Raw genomic sequence first — 20000 nt, 5'->3', positions numbered from 1 at the left:
GGCAGTACTGAGGGAGCGCCGCACTGTCGGAGGGGCAGTACTGAGGGAGCGCCGCACTGTCGGAGGGGCAGTACTGAGGGAGCGCCGCACTGTCGGAGGGGCAGTACTGAGGGAGCGCCGCACTGTCGGAGGAGCAGTACTGAGGGAACGCCGCTCTGTCGGAGGGGCGGTACTGAGGGAGCGTCGCACTGTCGGAGGGGCAGTACTGAGGCAGCGCCACACTGTCGGAGGGGCAGTACTGAGGGAGCGCCGCACTGTCGGAGGGGCAGTACTGAGGGAGCACTGCACTGTCAGAGGTGCCGTCTTTCGGATGAGATGTTAAATCGCGGACCCGTCTGCCCTCTCAGGTGGACGTAAAAGATCCCACGGCCACTATTGGAAGAAGAGCAGGGGGAGTTCTCCCCGGTGTCCTGGGGCCAATGCACTTTATTATGGTTATGTTTATGTTAATGTATTACAAGCCAAATGTATGTTGAATGTTTAAATGTCTTAATCTAAATGTACACTCTCGGGAGCCGCAAGCCTACATTTCGTTGTACTGCACTTGTGCACTAACAATGACAATAAAGTTGATTATTATTATTATATTTATCCCTCACCCAACATCACAAAAAACAGATAATCTGGTCATTTATCACATTGCTGTTTGTGGGAGCTTGCTGTGCGCAAATTGCCTGCTGCATTTCCCACATTACAACAGTGACCGCATTTCAAAAAAAACTACTTAATTACTGTTATTGCATTTCTATAGCGCTTTGGGACATCCGGCAGTCATGAAAGGCACTCTATAAATGCAAGTCTTTCTTCAATGTGCAAAGGTCATTGCTAATTCCTTTAGATAGAATGCCAGCCATGAGTGCGCAGGGGACAGAGGGACCTGGGAGTTAATGTGCACCGGTCCCTGAAGGTGGCGGGACATATCGAGAGAATGGTTAGCAAAGCACATGGGATCTTGGGCTTCATAAATCGAGGTATTGAGTACAAAAGTAGAGAAGTTATGCTGAACCTTTATAAAGCGCTGGTTAGGCCACAACTGGAGTATTGCGTCCAGTTGTGGTCACCACACTTTTTAGGAAGGATGTGAAGGCCCTTGAGAGGGTGCAGAGGAGATTTACCAGAATGGTTCCGGGGATGGGGGATCTTAGCTACAAGGACAGGTTGGAGAAGCTGGATTTCTTTTCATTAGAGCAAAGGAGGTTGAGGGGTGATTTGATCGAGGTGTACAAGATTATGACGGGTTTGGATAGGCTAGACGGGGAAAGGCTGTTCCCACTAGTTGATGGTACAAGGACTAGGGGACACAGATTTAAGGATTTGGGCAAGAGATACAGGGGATACGTGAGGAAAAACATTTTTACACAGCGAGTGGTGAGGACCTGGAACTCGCTGCCGACGGAAGTGGTGGAAGCGGTGACACTCGATGTTTTCAAGGGGAGACTGGATAGGCACTGGAGGGAAATAAACTTGCAGGGCTACGGGGATAGAGCGGGGGAATGGGACTGACTGGATCGCTCTACAGAGAGCCGGCACGAACTCGATGGACCAAATGGCCTCCTTCTGCGCCGTTATGACTCTGTGACTCTATGGCCTCGCCCTCTGCTTAACTTTGTAACCTCCTTCAGCCCTACGACCCTCCGAGATCTCTGTGCTCCTCCAATTCTGGCCTCTTGCGCATCCCCGATTTCCATCACTCCACCATTGGTGGCCGTGCCTTCAGCCGCCTGGGCCCTGAGCTCTGGAATTTCCTCCCTCACCCTCTCCGCATCTCTCTCCTCCTTTAAGACGCTCCTTAATCCTGTGTCCAGTGGTGTACCGCAGGGATCGGTGCTGGGTCCCTTGCTGTTTGTAGTGTACATTAATGATTTAGATATGAATGTAGGAGGTATGATCAGTAAGTTCGCAGATGACACGAAAATTGGTGGAGTGGTAAATAGCGAGGAGGGAAGCCTCAGGCTACAGGACGATATAGACGGGTTGGTCAGATGGGCAGAACAGTGGCAAATGGAATTTAACCCTGAAAAGTGTGAGGTGATGCATTTTGGGAGGACTAACAAGGCAAGAGAATACACAATGAATGGTAGGACCCTAGGAAGGACAGAGGATCAGAGGGACCTTGGTGTGCATGTACATAGATCCCTGAAGGCACCAGGACAGGTAGATAAGGTGGTTAAAAAGGCATATGGGATACTTGCCTTCATTAGTCGAGACATAGAATATAAGAGCAGGGAGGTTATGATGGAGCTGTACAAAACGCTGGTTAGGCCACAGCTGGAATACTGTGTGCAGTTCTGGTCGCCACACTATAGGAAGGATGTGATTGCATTGGAGAGGGTGCAGAGGAGATTCACCAGGATGTTACCTGGGCTGGAGCGCTTCAGCTATGAAGAGAGACTGGACAGGCTGGGGTTGTTTTCCTTAGAGCAGAGAAGGCTGAGGGGGGGACCTGATTGAGGTGTACAAAATTATGAGGGGCATAGATAGGGTAGATAGAAAGGAACTTTTCCCCTTAGTAGAGGGGTCAATAACCAAGGGGCATAGTTTCAGGGTAAGGGGCAGGAGGTTTCGAGGGGATTTGAGGAAAAACTTTTTCACCCAGAGGATGGTTGGAATCTGGAACTCACTGCCTGAAAGGGTGGTAGAGGCAGGAACCCTCACAACATTCAAGAAGCATTTAGATGAGCACTTGAAACGCCATAGCATACAAGGCTACGGACCAAGTGCTGGAAAATGAGATTAGAATAGACGGGGCTTGGTGGCCGGCGCGGACACGATGGGCCGAAGGGCCTCTTTCTGTGCTGTATAACTCTACGACTCTATGATTAAAACCGAGCTCTTTGACCCAGCTTTTGGTCACCTGTCCTAATATCTCCTCATGTGGCTCGGTGTCAAATTCTGTCTGATAATCGCTCCTGCAAACGCCTTGGGACGTTCGACTACGTCAAGGGCGCTATATAAATGCAGGTTGTTGTTGTTGCTGTTCCTGCCAGTTAACCGGTTACCTCAGTAACCCAGTCAAGACAGTTTCACGTTTTGATCCGTTCATTTGCCATCTCGAGTAATCTTGTAGCTACGGTGCATTTGTTTCAGTGTCTCGTTTAAAAATGATTCCTGAAGTCGTTTGTCAATCATCATTATTATCTGGCAGCAATAATATAAATGATCATTTTCTCTACCTTTCCTCACCCTGGGATATCGGATCCTAAAACATGGAGTCGGCCCCGGTGATCACTGAGTGACTGGAGTGATAACACAGTGTTCCACACCAACACATATACCGGCGCACACATAGATACACTGCATACACACGTGTACATGCACACACACCACATATAGGCCTAGAAATTGGGTTTTGGCGCAGCAACGGCTTTAGCGCCGGAAGTTAGTGCCGGAGCTAAGTCGCGCTGGTCGGGCCAAAAATTCACTACTTTTGCGCCCAAACGGCTGCCGGCGCTGCTGAAAGCTGTTAGCGCCTGAAAACTGGCGCTATGCGCTGAATTTCGGCGCTCTTCCGGCGCTGCGGCGCCCGCTGCGGTGCAGCAGGTTCGGGAAGTGCAGGCCTCCTCCTTCCCTTAAGGAGGAGCTGCCTGCACCCGGCCGCGGCCCGCGATAATCTTATTAAAAATGAGCCCGGCACCTCGGACAAGTGCCGGGCTTGCTTCTGTTCCGGGGGGTGGGGGGGAAGTCCGGGGAGGGAGCTGCGGCCAGGCGGGCGGCGGGAAAGCGGCCGGCCGCCGCGGGGCCTTTAATGCGCCGGCGCAAACTTGTGCAAGGCACCTCTGCCAGAACGTTGCTTGCGGCTGCCACGGGCGAGGCGGCCGCAAGTCAATTTCCCAGTTCGGGCGGGTTACCATAGCAACCGGGACGCTGCGCACACCGATGACGTCATCGGTGCCGGCGCAGCGCTACCGGTCTACCGCGGCGGAAGGGCCCCAGGCAATTTTGGCGCCGGCGCCAATTGCAGCGCTAGGCCCTCTAGCGCCGGAAAATCGGCGCTAAGGGCACTGAATTTCTAGGCCATAGAATCATCCAAATTTGCGGCACAGAAGGAGGCCATTCGGCCCGTCATGTCCGCGCCGGCCGACAAAGTGCCACCCAGCCTAATAGAAACATAGAAGATAGGAGCAGGAGTAGGCCATTCGGCCCCTCGAGCCTGTTCCGCCATTCAATGCGATCATGGCTGATCATCCAAATTCAGTACCCTGTCCCTGCCTTCTCCCCATATCCCTTGATCTCTTTAGCCTTAAGAAATATATCTAACTCCTTCCTGAATATATTTAATAAATTGGCCTCAACTGCCTTCTGTGGTAGAGAATTCCACAGGTTCACCACTCTCTGGGTGAAGAAATTCCTCCTCATCTCAGTCCTAAATGGCTTACCCCTTATCCTTAGACTGTGACCTCTGGTTCTGGACTCCCCCGCCATCGGGAACATCCTTCCTGCACCTAGTCTGTCTAGTCCTGTTAGAATTTTATAAGTTTCAATGAGATCCCCCCTCATTCTTCTAAATTCCAGCGAATATAAGCCCAATCGACCCAATCTCTCCTCATACGTCCTTCCTGCCATCCCAGGTATCAGTCTGGTGAATCTTCGCTGCACTCCCTCCATGGCAAGAACATCCTTCCTCAGATAAGGCGACCAAAACTGCACAAAATACTCAAGGTGTGATCTCACCAAGGCCCTGTACAATTGCAGCAAGACATCTTTGCTCCTGTACTCGAATCATCTCGCTATGAAGACCAGCATACTATTTGCCTTCTTAACCGCCTGCTGCACCTGCATGCTTACCTTCAGCGACTGGTGCACAAGGACACCCAGGTCTCATTGCACTTCCCCTTCTCCCAATCTATTGCCATTCAGACAATAATCTGCCTTCCTGTTTTTGCCACCAAAGTGGATAACCTTGCATTGATCCACATTATACTGCATCTGCCATGCATCTGCCCAATCGCCCAACCTGTCCAAATTATACTGGAGTTTCTCGGCATCCTCCTCACAGCACACACGCCCACCCAGCTTTGTGTCGTCTGCAAACTTTCCAGCTCTTGGTCCATAGCCCTGTAGGTTACGGCACTTCAGGTGCACACCCAAGTACTTTTTAAATGCGGTGAGGGTTTCTGCCTCGACCACCCTTTCAGGCAGTGAGTTCCAGACCCCCACCACCCTCTGGGTGAAACAAGTTCTCCTCAAATCTCCTCTAATCCTTCTACCAATTACTTTAAATCTCTGCCCCCCTGGTTACTGACCTCTCTGCTAAGGGAAATCGGTCCTTCCTGTCCACTCTATCCAGGCCCCTCATAATTTTATACACCTCAATTAAATCTCCCCTCAGCCTCCTCTGTTCCAAAGAAAACAACCCCAATCTGTCCAATCTTTCTTCATAGCTAAAATTCCCCAGTCCTAGGGGGCAACATCCTGGTAAATCTCCTCTGTACCCTCTCTAAGTGCGATCACATCCTTCCTGTAATGTGGTGACCAGAACTGCACGCAGTATTCGAGCTGTGGCCTCACTTGTGCTTTACACAGTTCGAGCATAATTTCACTGCCTCTTTTTGAGTAGCACCCTGGGATCTTTTACCCTCATTCGAACAAAGGACTCGAGTTATGATCTCAGCAGAAAGACAGCCCCCTTCGGCAGTACTGCACCCCCCTCAGTTCTGCGCTGATCATGTAAATTGAAATCCTGTGTTCAAGGACCTGGAGTGGGACTTGAACCCACAACCTAAGCGCCAGCAACTGAGCCAAGCTGACACTCACTGAAAGAGGATGAAGCGATCTCATCGTGAGCAGTCCGCCGGCCATGGCATGACCAGATTATGAAGGGTCCCAGACCTGAACCGTTAATGGGCAGAATTTTCATTGGGCCACGGAGTCGGGAGTGGAGGCGTGCAGGGGGGTTTAAAATCCCGAATTCGGGAGTCCCGACACCATCCCGCCCCCAACCCGCCTCCATGCCAGTTTCAAAGTAGGCGGGTACCCGCCCCGCACTGGGACCTGCCTACCCAAGGCGGGAAGGGGATTAGTGCCAATTAACTGTCGGTTAACGGGTAGTTAACAGGCAGTTTTTAGCCTAATCCTGATTTTGAAGGTTGAAGTATGGGATTCCCGACGGCTCCAAACCACGCCAAGTTAGCGAGGCGGGCCGTCGGGCTGAAGGACTTGGAGGGGTCGAGATGTCCGGTGTTCAGGTGAGTGATGGGTGCATGAGTGCAAAGGTAAGTGCGTTTGGTGTGTGTAAAGTGTTTAAAGAAGTTCTACTTACCTTTACAGCCTTCCTTCAGGTCTCAGGAGTCCCTCATCTCACTGGCACAGAAAGCAGAATGGCTGAGAGCTGTCAAAAGTGACAGCCTTCAGCTTTCTGTGCAGGAGAGATTTCTAACAGTCTGTGGAGAAGGACTCAGGTTAGAAGTAAGACTGTCAGTGTTTGACAGCTTCAAAGAGCTTTCAAACACTGACATTTCATCTGTCAAAACTTCTTGACAGATGAAATGTCAATCTGTGATGTCACCTGTTGCCGGGTGGCCCTTAATTGGCCTGCTGAGCCCGCTGGGCAGGCTCAACAAGGTCAATCAAGTTGAAATCGCGTGGATTGGCCACATCTCAATGGAGGCGGGACTACAACCCCAAAAGTTGTAGTCCCGCCTCCTACCCAACTCCTGAATGAAAATCCAGCCCGTTAACTCTGTCTCTCTCTCCACGGATGCTGCCTGGCCTGCTGAGTGTTTCCCAGCATTTACTGCTGTTATTTCAGATTATGACTGACTTGCCTTCCCCCCACCCTGAGCTAGCAGCCGCCCCTCCAGCTTCAACCCCCAAGTCCCCCACCCAGCGCGCGAGAACCGCGAGTGGCGGCCGGCTATTCGACTGCAGGAGGCCTCGCGCCCGGACTGATCCTGATGCCCAGGCACGCACGCCGCAGTATAACTGTGGCTGCTGGGAAGCCATGCTCGGAAACTTTATTTGCAAACACCCAGCTGGCCTCTTCTTGCTTTTGACGTCGCAAAATCAACCGGACATTGCCAAGTGTTCGACACATTATCTGGGGGACACTGGCGATCAGGTGGGTCTTATCCACCATCGCTCTTTGTGTGAAATGCTTCGGGAGTGTGCAAAATGCAGTAGATTAAAAATCAGATCTTTCCAACTCCCCTGTTAGAAGAGACACCGAGCAGGTGCTATAAGGAGACATTCTCACGTTCAAGCCATCACTAAACTCGGTGCCTGCAGTCAAAAGTGTAAAATGAAACCTGACGCTGGCTCGCAAATGGCAAAGAGCGCCTGGACCCCCCAACTCCAATCCCAACTACACCCTTCTAAATAACGGCACAGCACTGTGAGACTTCAGCCCGCCCACCCCAGGCCCACTAATGGCACACAGAATCAAAAGCAGAGAAAAGATGTCGACACCGCCGCAGAAAGGGACAAATAAATCCAGATTAAGTGCAAAAGCAATTCTTCTCGATCTGGCATGAATGAATTAAGCAAGCAGGTTAGAGACACCCACTTCTCAGGTCTCTCTCCTATTCATTTAGAAAACAGAATTCTAGTCTAGACTTGAGTCTAAGCTCATTCTAGCTCCCTCGCCCAGAATCTGACAGCACAGGAGGAGGCCATTCAGCCCATCGGGCCTGTGCCGGCTCTTTGAAAGAGCTCTCCAATTAATCCCCCTCTCCCCCCCCCCCCCTGCTCTTTCCCCACAGCCCTGTGAATAAAATGTTCCCTCCAAGTACTTATCCACTCAACCAGTTATTGGGAAGTTTAGAATTCTAGACCAGCTCGTTAAAGCGTGACCATCTCACAGTGGGGAAACGCTTGTAAATAAATAAGCATGTCTGTTTAATTTTCAAAGAGATTATTCTGATGTAAAAAGGGCGAAAATGAAAATCGGACACCGAGCGTTGCAAACGAATTGCTAAAAGCAAAAAAATCGAATTTCCACCATTGCTGAACCCCAGTCAGCCTCACTTGGTAAAATAAAACTGCACAACATTTTAATAATTGCACAGAGAGACACAAGATATGTTATCATAGGTTACCTCTGCAGCGGGACATTTAGCCATTTGGGGTTTTTATTTGCGAGATCCCCTGTTGACAGCGTATTTTAAAAAAAAATGTGTATGTTTGTAAATAAAATTAAACCGCAACTGGTCAGTGCAATGCGCTTGGGCTGGTGTTGATGCATATTGGAGCCGTGGCAGATCTGACTAAATAATAATTATTTAGAATCAGCAACTGTATCATTCTGAGAAGTTTTGGGGAACGAAATTAAGAAGTCAACAGTCGAGGGAAGGGGGAAGTATGCAGTGAAATACAGGGCTAATGATTAAAAAAGTGACTCTCAAACAGATATAAATATTGTGCTGTCATTAAATTCTTAATAAGGACAGAAACGAAAAATAATGATTCCATGTACCCAGAGCTTATTTCCCACAAGACGCCGTTTGGAGTCGCTCAATTGGCCTCGTCCTTTCCCCCCCTCGGTGAGAATCTGGCTATTTTTTGTTGTTGTTGTTGTTATTTTGCAAATTATACAGAGTTATTTTTCTATTTGGAAAAAAAAAACATGCGGCTAAAATGGTTTCCCGAGACACTCAGGAGGACTCCCGACTCTCCAATAGACCAACTGGTCGATAACTGGCACTCGACATGTAAAAAGGACTCATTAAAGACGAATTTACAAGGACGGGCAATCCAGATCAGGGTGAAAGTTTTCGGGCTATCAGACTTGAATCATTAGTTGCGAGGCTATTTCAAGAGGGAGATAATAATACAAGGATTTTCATGTATTTTTAAAAATTAAAATGATACAATTTGGCATTGTGTCTATTTATTAAAATGACAGAATCTGAATTATTCCTGTTATGATACCATTTGACCAGTTTCTACTGAAATTGTGTATTTTTTTTTAAATGCAGTTTTATTTTACATGTACAGCACAGAAACAGGCCCTTGTTTAAAATATAATTTCCTAAAATTCGCCTATGTATTCAACACAATTTTTTATTATTCAATAAAATAATTGCAATCTTTTTAAACGGTGCAATGTCATTGTCGCCTATTTATTAATATTTTTTAAAATCTATTTGCTAAAACGATACAATCGTAATTCCCCCTCCTTATTAAATATAATTTTTTTTGCTATTAATGGAATGAAACCGTTTCCTCCGTTTCTCAATTAATAAAAATTAAAATGACCACAATCTGATGCTGAGCTTGGATTACTGTTGTACAAATTTGAAGGGAAATACTTTTGATTTTCAGTCTGTTGTGTCCCCTTTAGTGTAAATTTAAAGAGTTCTTTCAGGAATACGGTTTCATTTTTTAATGCTATATACTAAATTTATTTGCCCCCATTTCTGCTTGTGATTCGAATAGGACAGGGCATGTTGTATCGGTTTCGACTCCCCGATTATAGGGAACTGTCCTTTATTATTGAAAGCAAACACACACACGTTCATTTATGGAATGTATCATCCCTTCCTATTTGGGGAATACAATATATTCGGGGTGGGATGGCGGGGGGGGGGGGGGGGTGGGGGCGAGTGTGACAAATGTCATTGTTAAAAAAAATGGAACTACTTTATAAAATCGATGTTTAAAAAAAAAAAATTCCTAGCATCTATCTGACGGGAATCTAAAATAACATTTAAGGCTTGGAGCAGACAATGCAAGAAATTCTAAGACGTGCAGTGGACAGTCCTCTCATAAATTAAATGTATTGAAGTACGAGGCATTAAAAAGTTAATTCATACAGTTCCCATGCTGTCAGTGGAAATGCACGGGACTCACTGCAGGAGCACTGAACTGCATCCTGATAGATGGCGTTTGAGCACCAGACTTCTCGCTCATGTACTGTGCTTAGATGCTGGGTGTGTGGATCACTTCAGGGGCACTCGCCTTTCGATTTGGAGCGCCGCTTCCCTCCTATACCTATACACTCAGACATACACACACACAGACAGAGACAGCCACAGACATACAGAGACATACACACACACAGACAGAGACAGCCACAGACATACAGAGACAAACACACACACAGACAGAGACATACAGACATACACACACACAGACAGAGACAGCCACAGACATACAGAGACATACACACACACAGACAGAGACATACAGACATACACACACACACACAGAGACAGACACAGACATACAGAGACATACACACACACAGACAGAGACATACAGACATACACACACACAGACAGAGACAGCCACAGACATACAGAGACATACACACAGACAGAGACATACAGACATACACACACACAGACAGAGACAGCCACAGACATACAGAGACATACACACACACAGACAGAGACATACAGACATACACACACACAGACAGAGACAGACACAGACATACAGAGACATACACACACACAGACAGAGACATACAGACATACACACACACACAGACATACAGACATACACACACACAGACAGAGACAGACACAGACATACAGAGACATACATACACAGCCAGGGACATACAGACATACACACACACACACAGACATACAGACATACACACACACAGACAGAGACAGCCACAGACATACAGAGACATACACACACACAGACAGAGACATACAGACATACACACACACAGACAGAGACAGCCACAGACATACAGAGACATACACACACACAGACAGACATACAGACATACACACACAGAGACATACAGAGACATACATACACAGACAGGGACATACAGACATACACACACACACACAGACATACAAACACACATAGCCAGAGACATACAGACATACACAGACAGAGACAGAGACAGACACAGACATACACACACACACAGACAGAGACAACACACACAGACACAGACATACAGACATACACACAGACAGAGACAACACACACAGACACAGACATACAGACATACATACACACACAGACAGAGACCGACACACACAGACACAGACATACATACACACACAGACAGAGACAGATGCACACAGACATACACACACACACACAGACAGAGACAGACACAGACATACAGACATGTGCCCATTTAAATTTTGTAAGTGATAAATGGAGGGAATTGTTTAATTATAGAAAAACATAGTATAAATGATTGTATTTAATAAGGATGGGGCATTACAATTGTATAATTTTAGTAAATAGCTAACAATTATATTTTGTAACCATAAAACTACCATTTAAAATAGAGAAGACAGACACACAGACACACACACACACAGGCACACAGAAAGATACAGACAGACACACACACAAATACAGAGACATACAGACAAACACAGACATACAGACACACACAAATACAGAAACATACAGACAAACACAGACATACAGACACACACAAATACAGAGACACACAGACAGACAGACACACAGACAGATACACAAATACAGAACCATACAGACAGACACACACACAGGGACACACACAGACAGACAGGGACACATACACTCCACACACACACACACACACACAGACCACCACTCACATATCTAGGCTATCTGTAGTGTTTTGATTTAGCAATCCGTTGGAAAACCAGACAGGATTACTGAACACTCTCTCGACTCTGTATGTGTGTGTGTAAAACATGCCACACTACAAGATGTTTATTTTCTTGAAGTAATTCAAACACATTAAAAAAAAATTAACTTCCCCGGCGCATCCCAGAATTAAGATAATTGGCAAATGAACCAGAGGGGGAGATGAGGAGAATGTTTTTTACGCAGCGAGTTGTTGTGATCTGGAACGCGCTGCCTGAAAGGGGGGTGGAAGCAGATTCAATAGTGACTTTCAGAAGGGGAATTGGATTTAAAAATGAGCAGGACGGTGGGGAAAGAGCAGGGGGGACAGGGGGGTTAATTGGATAGAAATTTCACAGAGCTAGCACAGGCACGGTGGGCCGAATGGGCTCCCTCTGTGCTGTAAGATTCGATGAATTAAGAAACCTTTTTCTCTCTCTCTCTCTCTCTCTCTACAGCCAAGGCAGTTGGGGAACCTTGCTAGCTCTGTCGGATTTGCAGAGAGAGTGAAGATTGAAAGGCAAGTGATTTCTTCACATGGATTTAACCGATTAGCAATAATTATTATTATAAGGTGCACCTTACTGCACGCTAATCCCACCCCAATTTACCAGCGTTTTTTTTTAAAAAGGGCAAATAGTCTCAATAAGGAATTAAGACAATTCTTGGCCACCGCATTCCCGAGCAACTGCTGTGAAACCCATTCTAACCCCCCCCAGTAATTAAAATACTTACAGCGCCGACTAAAACCTGCCCCCCCCACCACAGTCTCTGTTTAACCTGTACCCATTTTGGCCAGGCTATCTTTGCACCCTCTGCTCGCAGTCTATGTATGTCCCTTCCCCAATCTCCTGACAGCCCTTCCCTCACCCTCCCCACCACCCCCCCCCCCCAATTCCTGGATTCCAGCCTTATCGTCTCCCCCTTTTGACTCCAATCACCTTAAAGCGAGTTTACAAGATTAAATAAAGCAAGGGGGCGTCAAATGATCTGTCAAAAGCTCCCCCCCAGATAACTTCAAAGGAGGCGAAAGGCTTTGGGACGTGTCTGCAAGACAGAATAAAGTCCCACGTAAGTCGTTCTCGGCCCAAGCACCGATTGAGAATAATATTTATAACTCCACCATCATAACCATCATTTTAAGCCATGAAGGTTATGCCGGCAGAGTTAGATAAAGACAGACTTGCATTTAGATAGCGTCTTTCTCGACCTCAGGACGTCCCAAAGCGCTTTACAACCAATGAAGTACTTTTTTTTTTGAAGTGTGGTCACTGTTGTAATGTGGGAAACGCGGCAGCTCAATTTGCGCACAGCAAGATCCCACAAACAGCAACGTGAGAATGACCGGATCATCTGTAGCGGTTTTTTCCCCTCTCTCTCTAGTTTTGTTGATAAATATTGGGGCCCAGGAGAATGATGCGAAGGTAGGGGGTGGGAGGATAAACCCCAGCACTGCTATAACAGAATGGCCTGTTATCTAATTCGGTAGAAACACAGAAGATAGGAGCAGGAGTAGGCCATTCGGCCCCTCGAGCCTGCTCCGCCATTCAATGCGATCATGGCTGATCATCCAAATTCAGTACCCTGTCCCTGCCTTCTCCCCATATCCCTTGATCCCTTTAGCCTTAAGAAATATATCCAACTCCTTCTTGAATATATTTAATGAATTGGCCTCCACTGCCTTCTGTGGTAAAGAATTCCACAGGTTCTCCACTCTCTGGGTGAAGAAATTCCTCCTCATCTCTGTCCTAAATGGCTTACCCCTTATCCTTAGACTGTGACCCCTGGTTCTGGACTCCCCCGCCATCGGGAACATCCTTCCTGCATAGAAACATAGAAGATAGGAGCAGGAGTAGGCCATTCGGCCCCTCGAGCCTGCTCCACCATTCAATGAGATCATGGCTGATCATCCAAATTCAGTACCCTGTCCCTGCTTTCTCCCCATATCCCTTGATCCCTTTAGCCTTAAGAAATATATCCAACTCTTTTTTTAATATATTTAATGAACTGGCCTCCACCGCCCTCTGTGGCAGAGAATTCCACAGGTTCACCACTCTCTGGGTGAAGAAATTCCTCCTCATCTCAGTTCTAAATGGCCTACCCCTTATCCTTAGACTGTGACCCCAGGTTCTGGACTCCCCCACCATCGGGAACATCCTTCCTGCATCTAGTCTGTCCAGGCCTGTTAGAATTGTATAAGTTTCAATGAGATCCCCTCTCATTCTTCTAAACTCCAGTGAGTATAAGCCCAATCTAGTCTGTCTAGTCCTGTCAGAATTTTATAAGTTTCAATGAGATCCCCTTTCTCATTCTTCTGATCTCGGCGTCTCCCCTCAGCGCCCTTTAAGCAGATACAACTACAAATGGAAAGGACCAAGGCAAGGCGAGCTTGTTGTTTTAAGGAATGACATGGTACCCAGAAATCCAGAATCCCACCTTCTAACCTGAGCGTTGACATTCTCTGAAATTCTGGTTCTTGAAGCCATTTCCACATTCTCCTGAAGGTCTCCCGCCCGGATTTCAGTTTGCCCCAGGGTTTGGGGTTCCTCAACAGGTCCGACAAGGTCCCCTGAGAGCGGCAGAGGACCCTCTGTGCAAAGATGGCCTGGGGGATGCTGTACCTTTTTAACTCGGTCATGATCCGCTGAGCCACTTCTTTGGTGTTGATCTCTTCCGCCTGGCCCCCGGGGCTTTGGCCGCGGGGGCCACCCAACGGCGAGCAACGGGGTCCCGGGGGCCGGCTGCAGCTGAGCTCGGCCCCTTGAGGAGGTCCATGGGGGAGGCCATTGAGCGAGATCATGCCGACGGGCGAGGGCGGGGGCAAGTGCTGATCTGCTCGGAGGAACATGGGCGGGTGGCCCTCGAAGGAACTTGGAGGTAGCATCTTCTCGGCGGCCAGGTGGCCGGCGCAGGGTCCATAGGAGGTCAGGGTCTGTTGGCTGGCGTGCATGGGCAGGTTCTGGCTGGCCACCGAGGGCAGGTTCTGGGCCAGCTCCTTGTGGTAAGGGTTGTAGAAGTTGTTCATGGGCGACAAGCCCCGGTCGTCCCTCATGAAGGCGAAGCTGCCGATCACGTTGCCGGGGGCCAGGCGCTGGTGGTGGAGGGGCTGGAGTGGGGTCAAGGTGGCATAGGTCCCGCCGGGCGAGTCGCAGCCCATTGCCACCCCGGGCAGCATGGACAGGTCGGGGCGATAGTCGCAGCCCTCCAGCACCGAGGCCATGCCGGTAGCCTGGCGATGAGACGAAGGAAGATCTCGGTGAGGCAACCCTCGACCCTGACTGCCCACCAGCTCCCTCGCATGCATCAGCTCATGGCTGGCAAACTCACTCAGGCTCTCCAAGCCCAATTGGTGCGAGTTCATCTCGATTCTAATCGGACAGGACCACAGCCATCACACACTTGCAGAAGAATCTTCAGCTACTGCCTCCCCCAAACAGGTCCTTTCCTCATGGTCTCAGCCTCCCTCTTTCTCCAGACTCTCTCTCTCTCTCTCTCTGTGTTGCTGGAGTCTGCGCAAGATTCTGAAATACTCTCATCGATTTCTCCAGCGGTTGTAGGTTAACTTCCGGGTTCCTGCACGCCTTCCAGCCCCCAAAAATCTACCAGATCTGGAGATAAACCAGTAGGAAGGTCGCCGTCTACCTGATTAATACACACACACAGAGGAACATATGTACCCAATGACTTAATCCGCACCAATGCACACACACAGTGCCCTGTCACATCTATGCAATGCATAATAACTTAATATTTCTATTTAAATAAAATAGGAGAGCATCCCCCTCCAAAAAAAAATACACCTCCAGACCTCCCGATAGTTTGTGGAATTTAGATCCAAGCACTGAAGGCTGGGACCGATTCAAAATCTAACCCCTTCCAGTGCGTTTTATTCGGGAGATTGCATGTAATGTTATGCGGATCGATAATATCTCCCCGGCAGACAGTGTACATAGATCAGTCTCTCTCTCTCTCTGACTCTGTCTCTTGTCTCCCTCTTTCATTCCCCGTCTCTGCGGGTTCCACACATGCACCGACACAGACCCTTCCCTTGCTCACAGATTGTGTGTCTCCTGTATGCTGAGACACACACACACAGACAGACACACAGACATGCATACACACACACAGACACACAGACAGACATGCATACACACACACAGACACACAGACATGCATACACACACAGACACACAGACATGCATACACACACAGACACACAGACAGACATGCATACACACACACAGACACACAGACATGCATACACACACAGACACACAGACATGCATACACACACAGACACACAGACACACAGACATGCATACACACACAGACACACAGACAGACATGCATACACACACACAGACACACAGACATGCATACACACACAGACACACAGACATGCATACACACACAGACATGCATACACACACAGACACACAGACATGCATACAGACACACAGACATGCATACACACACACAGACATGCATATACACACACACAGGCACACACACATGCATACACACACACACACACACACACACACACACAACTTGCCTTTATCCAGTGCCTTTAACATAATAAAACGTCCCAAGACGCTTCACAGGAACATAACCAGACAAAATTTGACACCGAGCCACATAAGGAGATATTAGGACAGTTTGGCTAAAGAGGTCGGTTTTAAGGAGCGTCTTAAAGGAGGAGCGAGAGAGGTGGAGAGGTTTAGGAAGGGAATTCCAGAGCTTAGGGCCCAGGCGGCTGAAGGCACGGCCGCCAATGGTGGGAGCGATGGAAATCGGGGGGATGCGCGAGAGGCCGGAATTGGAGGAGCGCAGAGATCTCGGAGGGTTGTAGGGGCCGGAGGAGGTTACAGAGATAGGGAGGGGGCGAGGGCCGTGGAGGGGATTTGAACACAAGGATGAGAATTTTTAAAATCGAGGCGTTGCTTAACCGGGAGCCAGTGTCGGTCAGGGGGGTGAGGGGATGAACAGGACTCGGTGCGAGTTAGGACACGGGCAGCCGAGTTTTTGATGAGTTCAGGGTTACGTAGGGTGGAATGTGGGAGGCCAGCCCGGAGTGCGTTGGAATAGTCAAGTCTAGAGGTAACAAAGGCATGGAGGAGGGTTTCAGCACTTGGATGTATACACATACAGACACATGCATATACACACAGACACACACACGAGCACAGATACATAAATATATGCATACAGACAGACACGCACAAAGACAGAGACACAAGCACTGATACATAAGTACACACCTACACACACCATACAGGCACAACTGCACAAATCATACACATACATTGATAATATATTGTATAATAATGAGACACATATTGTCTTGCTGCAGTTGTTCAGAGCCTTGGTGAGACCACACCTTGAGTATTGTGTGCAGTTTTGGTCGCCTTACCTGAGGAAGGATGTTCTTGCCATGGAGGGAGTGCAGCGAAGATTCACCAGACTGATACCTGGGATGGCAGGAATGACGTATGAGGAGAGATTGGGTCGATTAGGCTTATATTCGCTAGAGTTTAGAAGAATGAGAGGGGATCTCATTGAAACTTATAAAATTCTAACAGGACTAGACAGACTAGATGCAGGAAGGATGTTCCTGATGGCGGGGGAGTCCAGAACCAGGGGTCACAGTCTAAGGATAAGGGGTAAGCCATTTAGGACAGAGATGAGGAGGAATTTCTTCACCCAGAGAGTGGTGAACCTGTGGAATTCTCTACCACAGAAGGCAGTAGAGGCCAATTCATTAAATATATTCAAGAAGGAGTTAGATATATTTCTTAAGGCTAAAGGGATCAAGGGATATGGGGAGAAAGCAGGGACCGGGTACTGAATTTGGATGATCAGCCATGATCTCATTAAATGGCGGAACAGGCTCGAGGGGCCGAATGGCCTACTCCTGCTCCTATCTTTTATGTTTCTATGTTTCTATATAATAAACATATATTCACAGATGTATTTACAGAGACTTGTATGGAGATATATGATTCACAATATACAGAGTCGCACATACTGTAGAACTGCACTCAAACACGTATTCACAGAGTAAGAATGACTTCAATCTCTTTAAACCCACATCATTATTCACAGACTAAGGTGTGTTTCTTGTGTTCAGATGGTCCCCTCTATAATGGAGATATATATTCACAGAAACCCACATATACATATATAGATATCGCACGATATAGAATGCCCCCATCTCTGTGCATGTGAGATCACACATATATTCGCACAGATATTGTCTATCAGGTACACAATTAGATAGGCTCCATATAGAGAGAATGGGTCTGTTTCTGTATATACAGATACTTAAACTAGAAAGAATATTTCTCTCTAACACAGATTTTTAAAAAGCATGAATGGGGCGAGGAATATGACACGGTATGTATCTCACTGGACAAGGGTTGTAAGTGTATCTCCAGCCACAGAGAGCTCTGGCCCAGCCCTGCTGTCTCTCTATATGTTATACAGACATGTTCGGTGTGTGTGTGTGTGTGTTTCATCCTGAAACCTGTCTAGTAGAAAAATTGAGATATATGGAAGAGTGAGGCTTTGACAACATTGAACCGGAATCTCTGCATTCTAAAGCAAAATATAATTATAGTACCTTAAAAACTTGGAGATAATATTAGGTAAATGTGGGGTTGATAGATAGAGTGAGAGAGAGAGAAATCAATAGATAGATAGATAGATAGAGAGACAGTTAGAGAGATAGATTGTGAGAGATAGATAGAGAGAGAGAGATAGAGAGAGAGACAGATAGATAAATAGACAGATAGATATATATATATATAGAGAGAGAGATAGAGACAGATAGATAGATAGAGAGATAGATAGAGATAGCTAGAGATATATAGAGATAGATAGATATATAGAGATAGATAGAGAGGTAGATAGAGAGACAGTTAGAGAGATAGATTGTGAGAGATAGATAAAGAGATAGAGAGAGAGATAGAGAGAGAGACAGATAGATAAATAGACAGATAGATATATAGAGAGAGAGATAGATAGAGACAGATAGTAGATAGATAGATAGATAGAGAGATAGATAGAGATATATAGAGATAGATAGACAAAGATATATAGAGATAGATAGAGAGATAGATAGATAGATAGAGATAAATAGATAGAGAGATAGAGAGATAGATAGATAGATAGGGATAGATAGATACATAGAGTGAGATAGATAGAGATTGGAAGATAGATAGATAGAGCGATAGAGCGATAGATAGATTGAGACAGATAGATAGATCGATAGTGAGAGATAGAGAGACAGACAGACAGATAGATAGATAGATAGATAGATAGAGAGATAGTGATCGAGAGATAGATAGAGAGATAGGTAAAGAGATAGATAGATAGATCGATAGAGAGAGTGAGATAGATAGATAGAGAGAGAGAGTGAGATAGATAGATAGAGAAAGATAGATAGAGAGAGACAGACAGATAGACAGCAAGATAGAGAGATAGATAAAGAGATAGAGAGACAGATAAAGAGATAGATAGATAGAGAGATAGAGAGTAATTGAGAGATAGATCTATCTATCTATCTCTCTTCCAATATCTATCTATCTTCCAATATCTATCTATCTGTCTATCTATCTGTCTATCTATCTGTCTGTCTATCTTTCTGTCTATCTATCTGTCTATCTGTCTATCTATCTAGCTATCTATCTAGCTTTTTTAAAATTCTTTTTTATGGGATGTGGGCGTCGCTGGCGAGGCCGGCATTTATTGCCCATCCCTCGTTGCCCTTGAGAAGGTGGTGGTGAGCCGCTTTCTTGAACCGCTGCAGTCTGTGTGGTGAAGGTGCTTCCACAGTGCTGTTAGGGAGTTCCACGATTTTGACCCAGCGGCGATGAAGGATCGGCGATACACTTCTAAGTCAGGATGGTGTGTGACTTGGAGGGGAACTTGGAGACAGAGAGATAGAGGGATAGATAGTGATCGAGAGACAGACAGACAGACAGACAGATAGATAGACAGACAGATAGACAGACAGATAGACAGACAGATAAATAGATAGATAGGTTGAGATAGAGGGATAGATAGTGATCAAGAGATAGATAGAGAGATAGACAGATAGATAGATAGAGATAGAGGGATAGACAGTGATTGAGAGATCTGTATTTTTGTGAACAAACATGAATGTTTTCCGATGCTTTGGCAACATAAGATGAAACTTGTCATGCCAATAAAGCGATTTGAATTGAATTGAATTGAATAGATAGATGATAGATAGATAGACAGATATATAGAGAGGCAGACAGATAGCGAGATAGATAGAGAGATAGCTGGATAGCGAGATAGATAGAGAGATAGCTAGATAGCTTGATAGAGAGTGATAGAGAGATAGATAGATTGAGATAGAATGATAGATAGAGAGAGAGAGAGATAGAGATAGAGAGAGAGAGATAGATAGATAGATAGATAGATAGATAGGTAGAGAG

The 20000-nt window shown here is 46.7% G+C and overlaps 1 protein-coding gene across 1 annotated transcript in view; it reads right to left on the bottom strand.

The window, feature by feature from the left end:
• The window catches only part of onecutl (one cut domain, family member, like), a 39941-nt gene extending 25045 nt beyond the window's left edge, over positions 1–14896 (bottom strand). Inside the window, exon 1 of the mRNA XM_085978270.1 lies at positions 13972–14896. Within this exon, the coding sequence (XP_085834396.1) occupies positions 13972–14896 (925 nt within the window). The remainder of the gene's footprint in view (positions 1–13971) is intronic.
• Between the last annotated feature and the right edge of the window lie 5104 nt (positions 14897–20000).

The sequence above is a fragment of the Somniosus microcephalus genome, unplaced genomic scaffold, assembly GCF_052327205.1.
Source record: "Somniosus microcephalus isolate GS21.2 unplaced genomic scaffold, FLI_Smic_1.0 unresolved_chr7, whole genome shotgun sequence".
Taxonomy (NCBI): Eukaryota; Metazoa; Chordata; class Chondrichthyes; order Squaliformes; family Somniosidae; genus Somniosus; species Somniosus microcephalus.
Note: the sequence above shows the minus strand (reverse complement) of the source record. Positions and strands in the feature narration are given on the sequence as shown.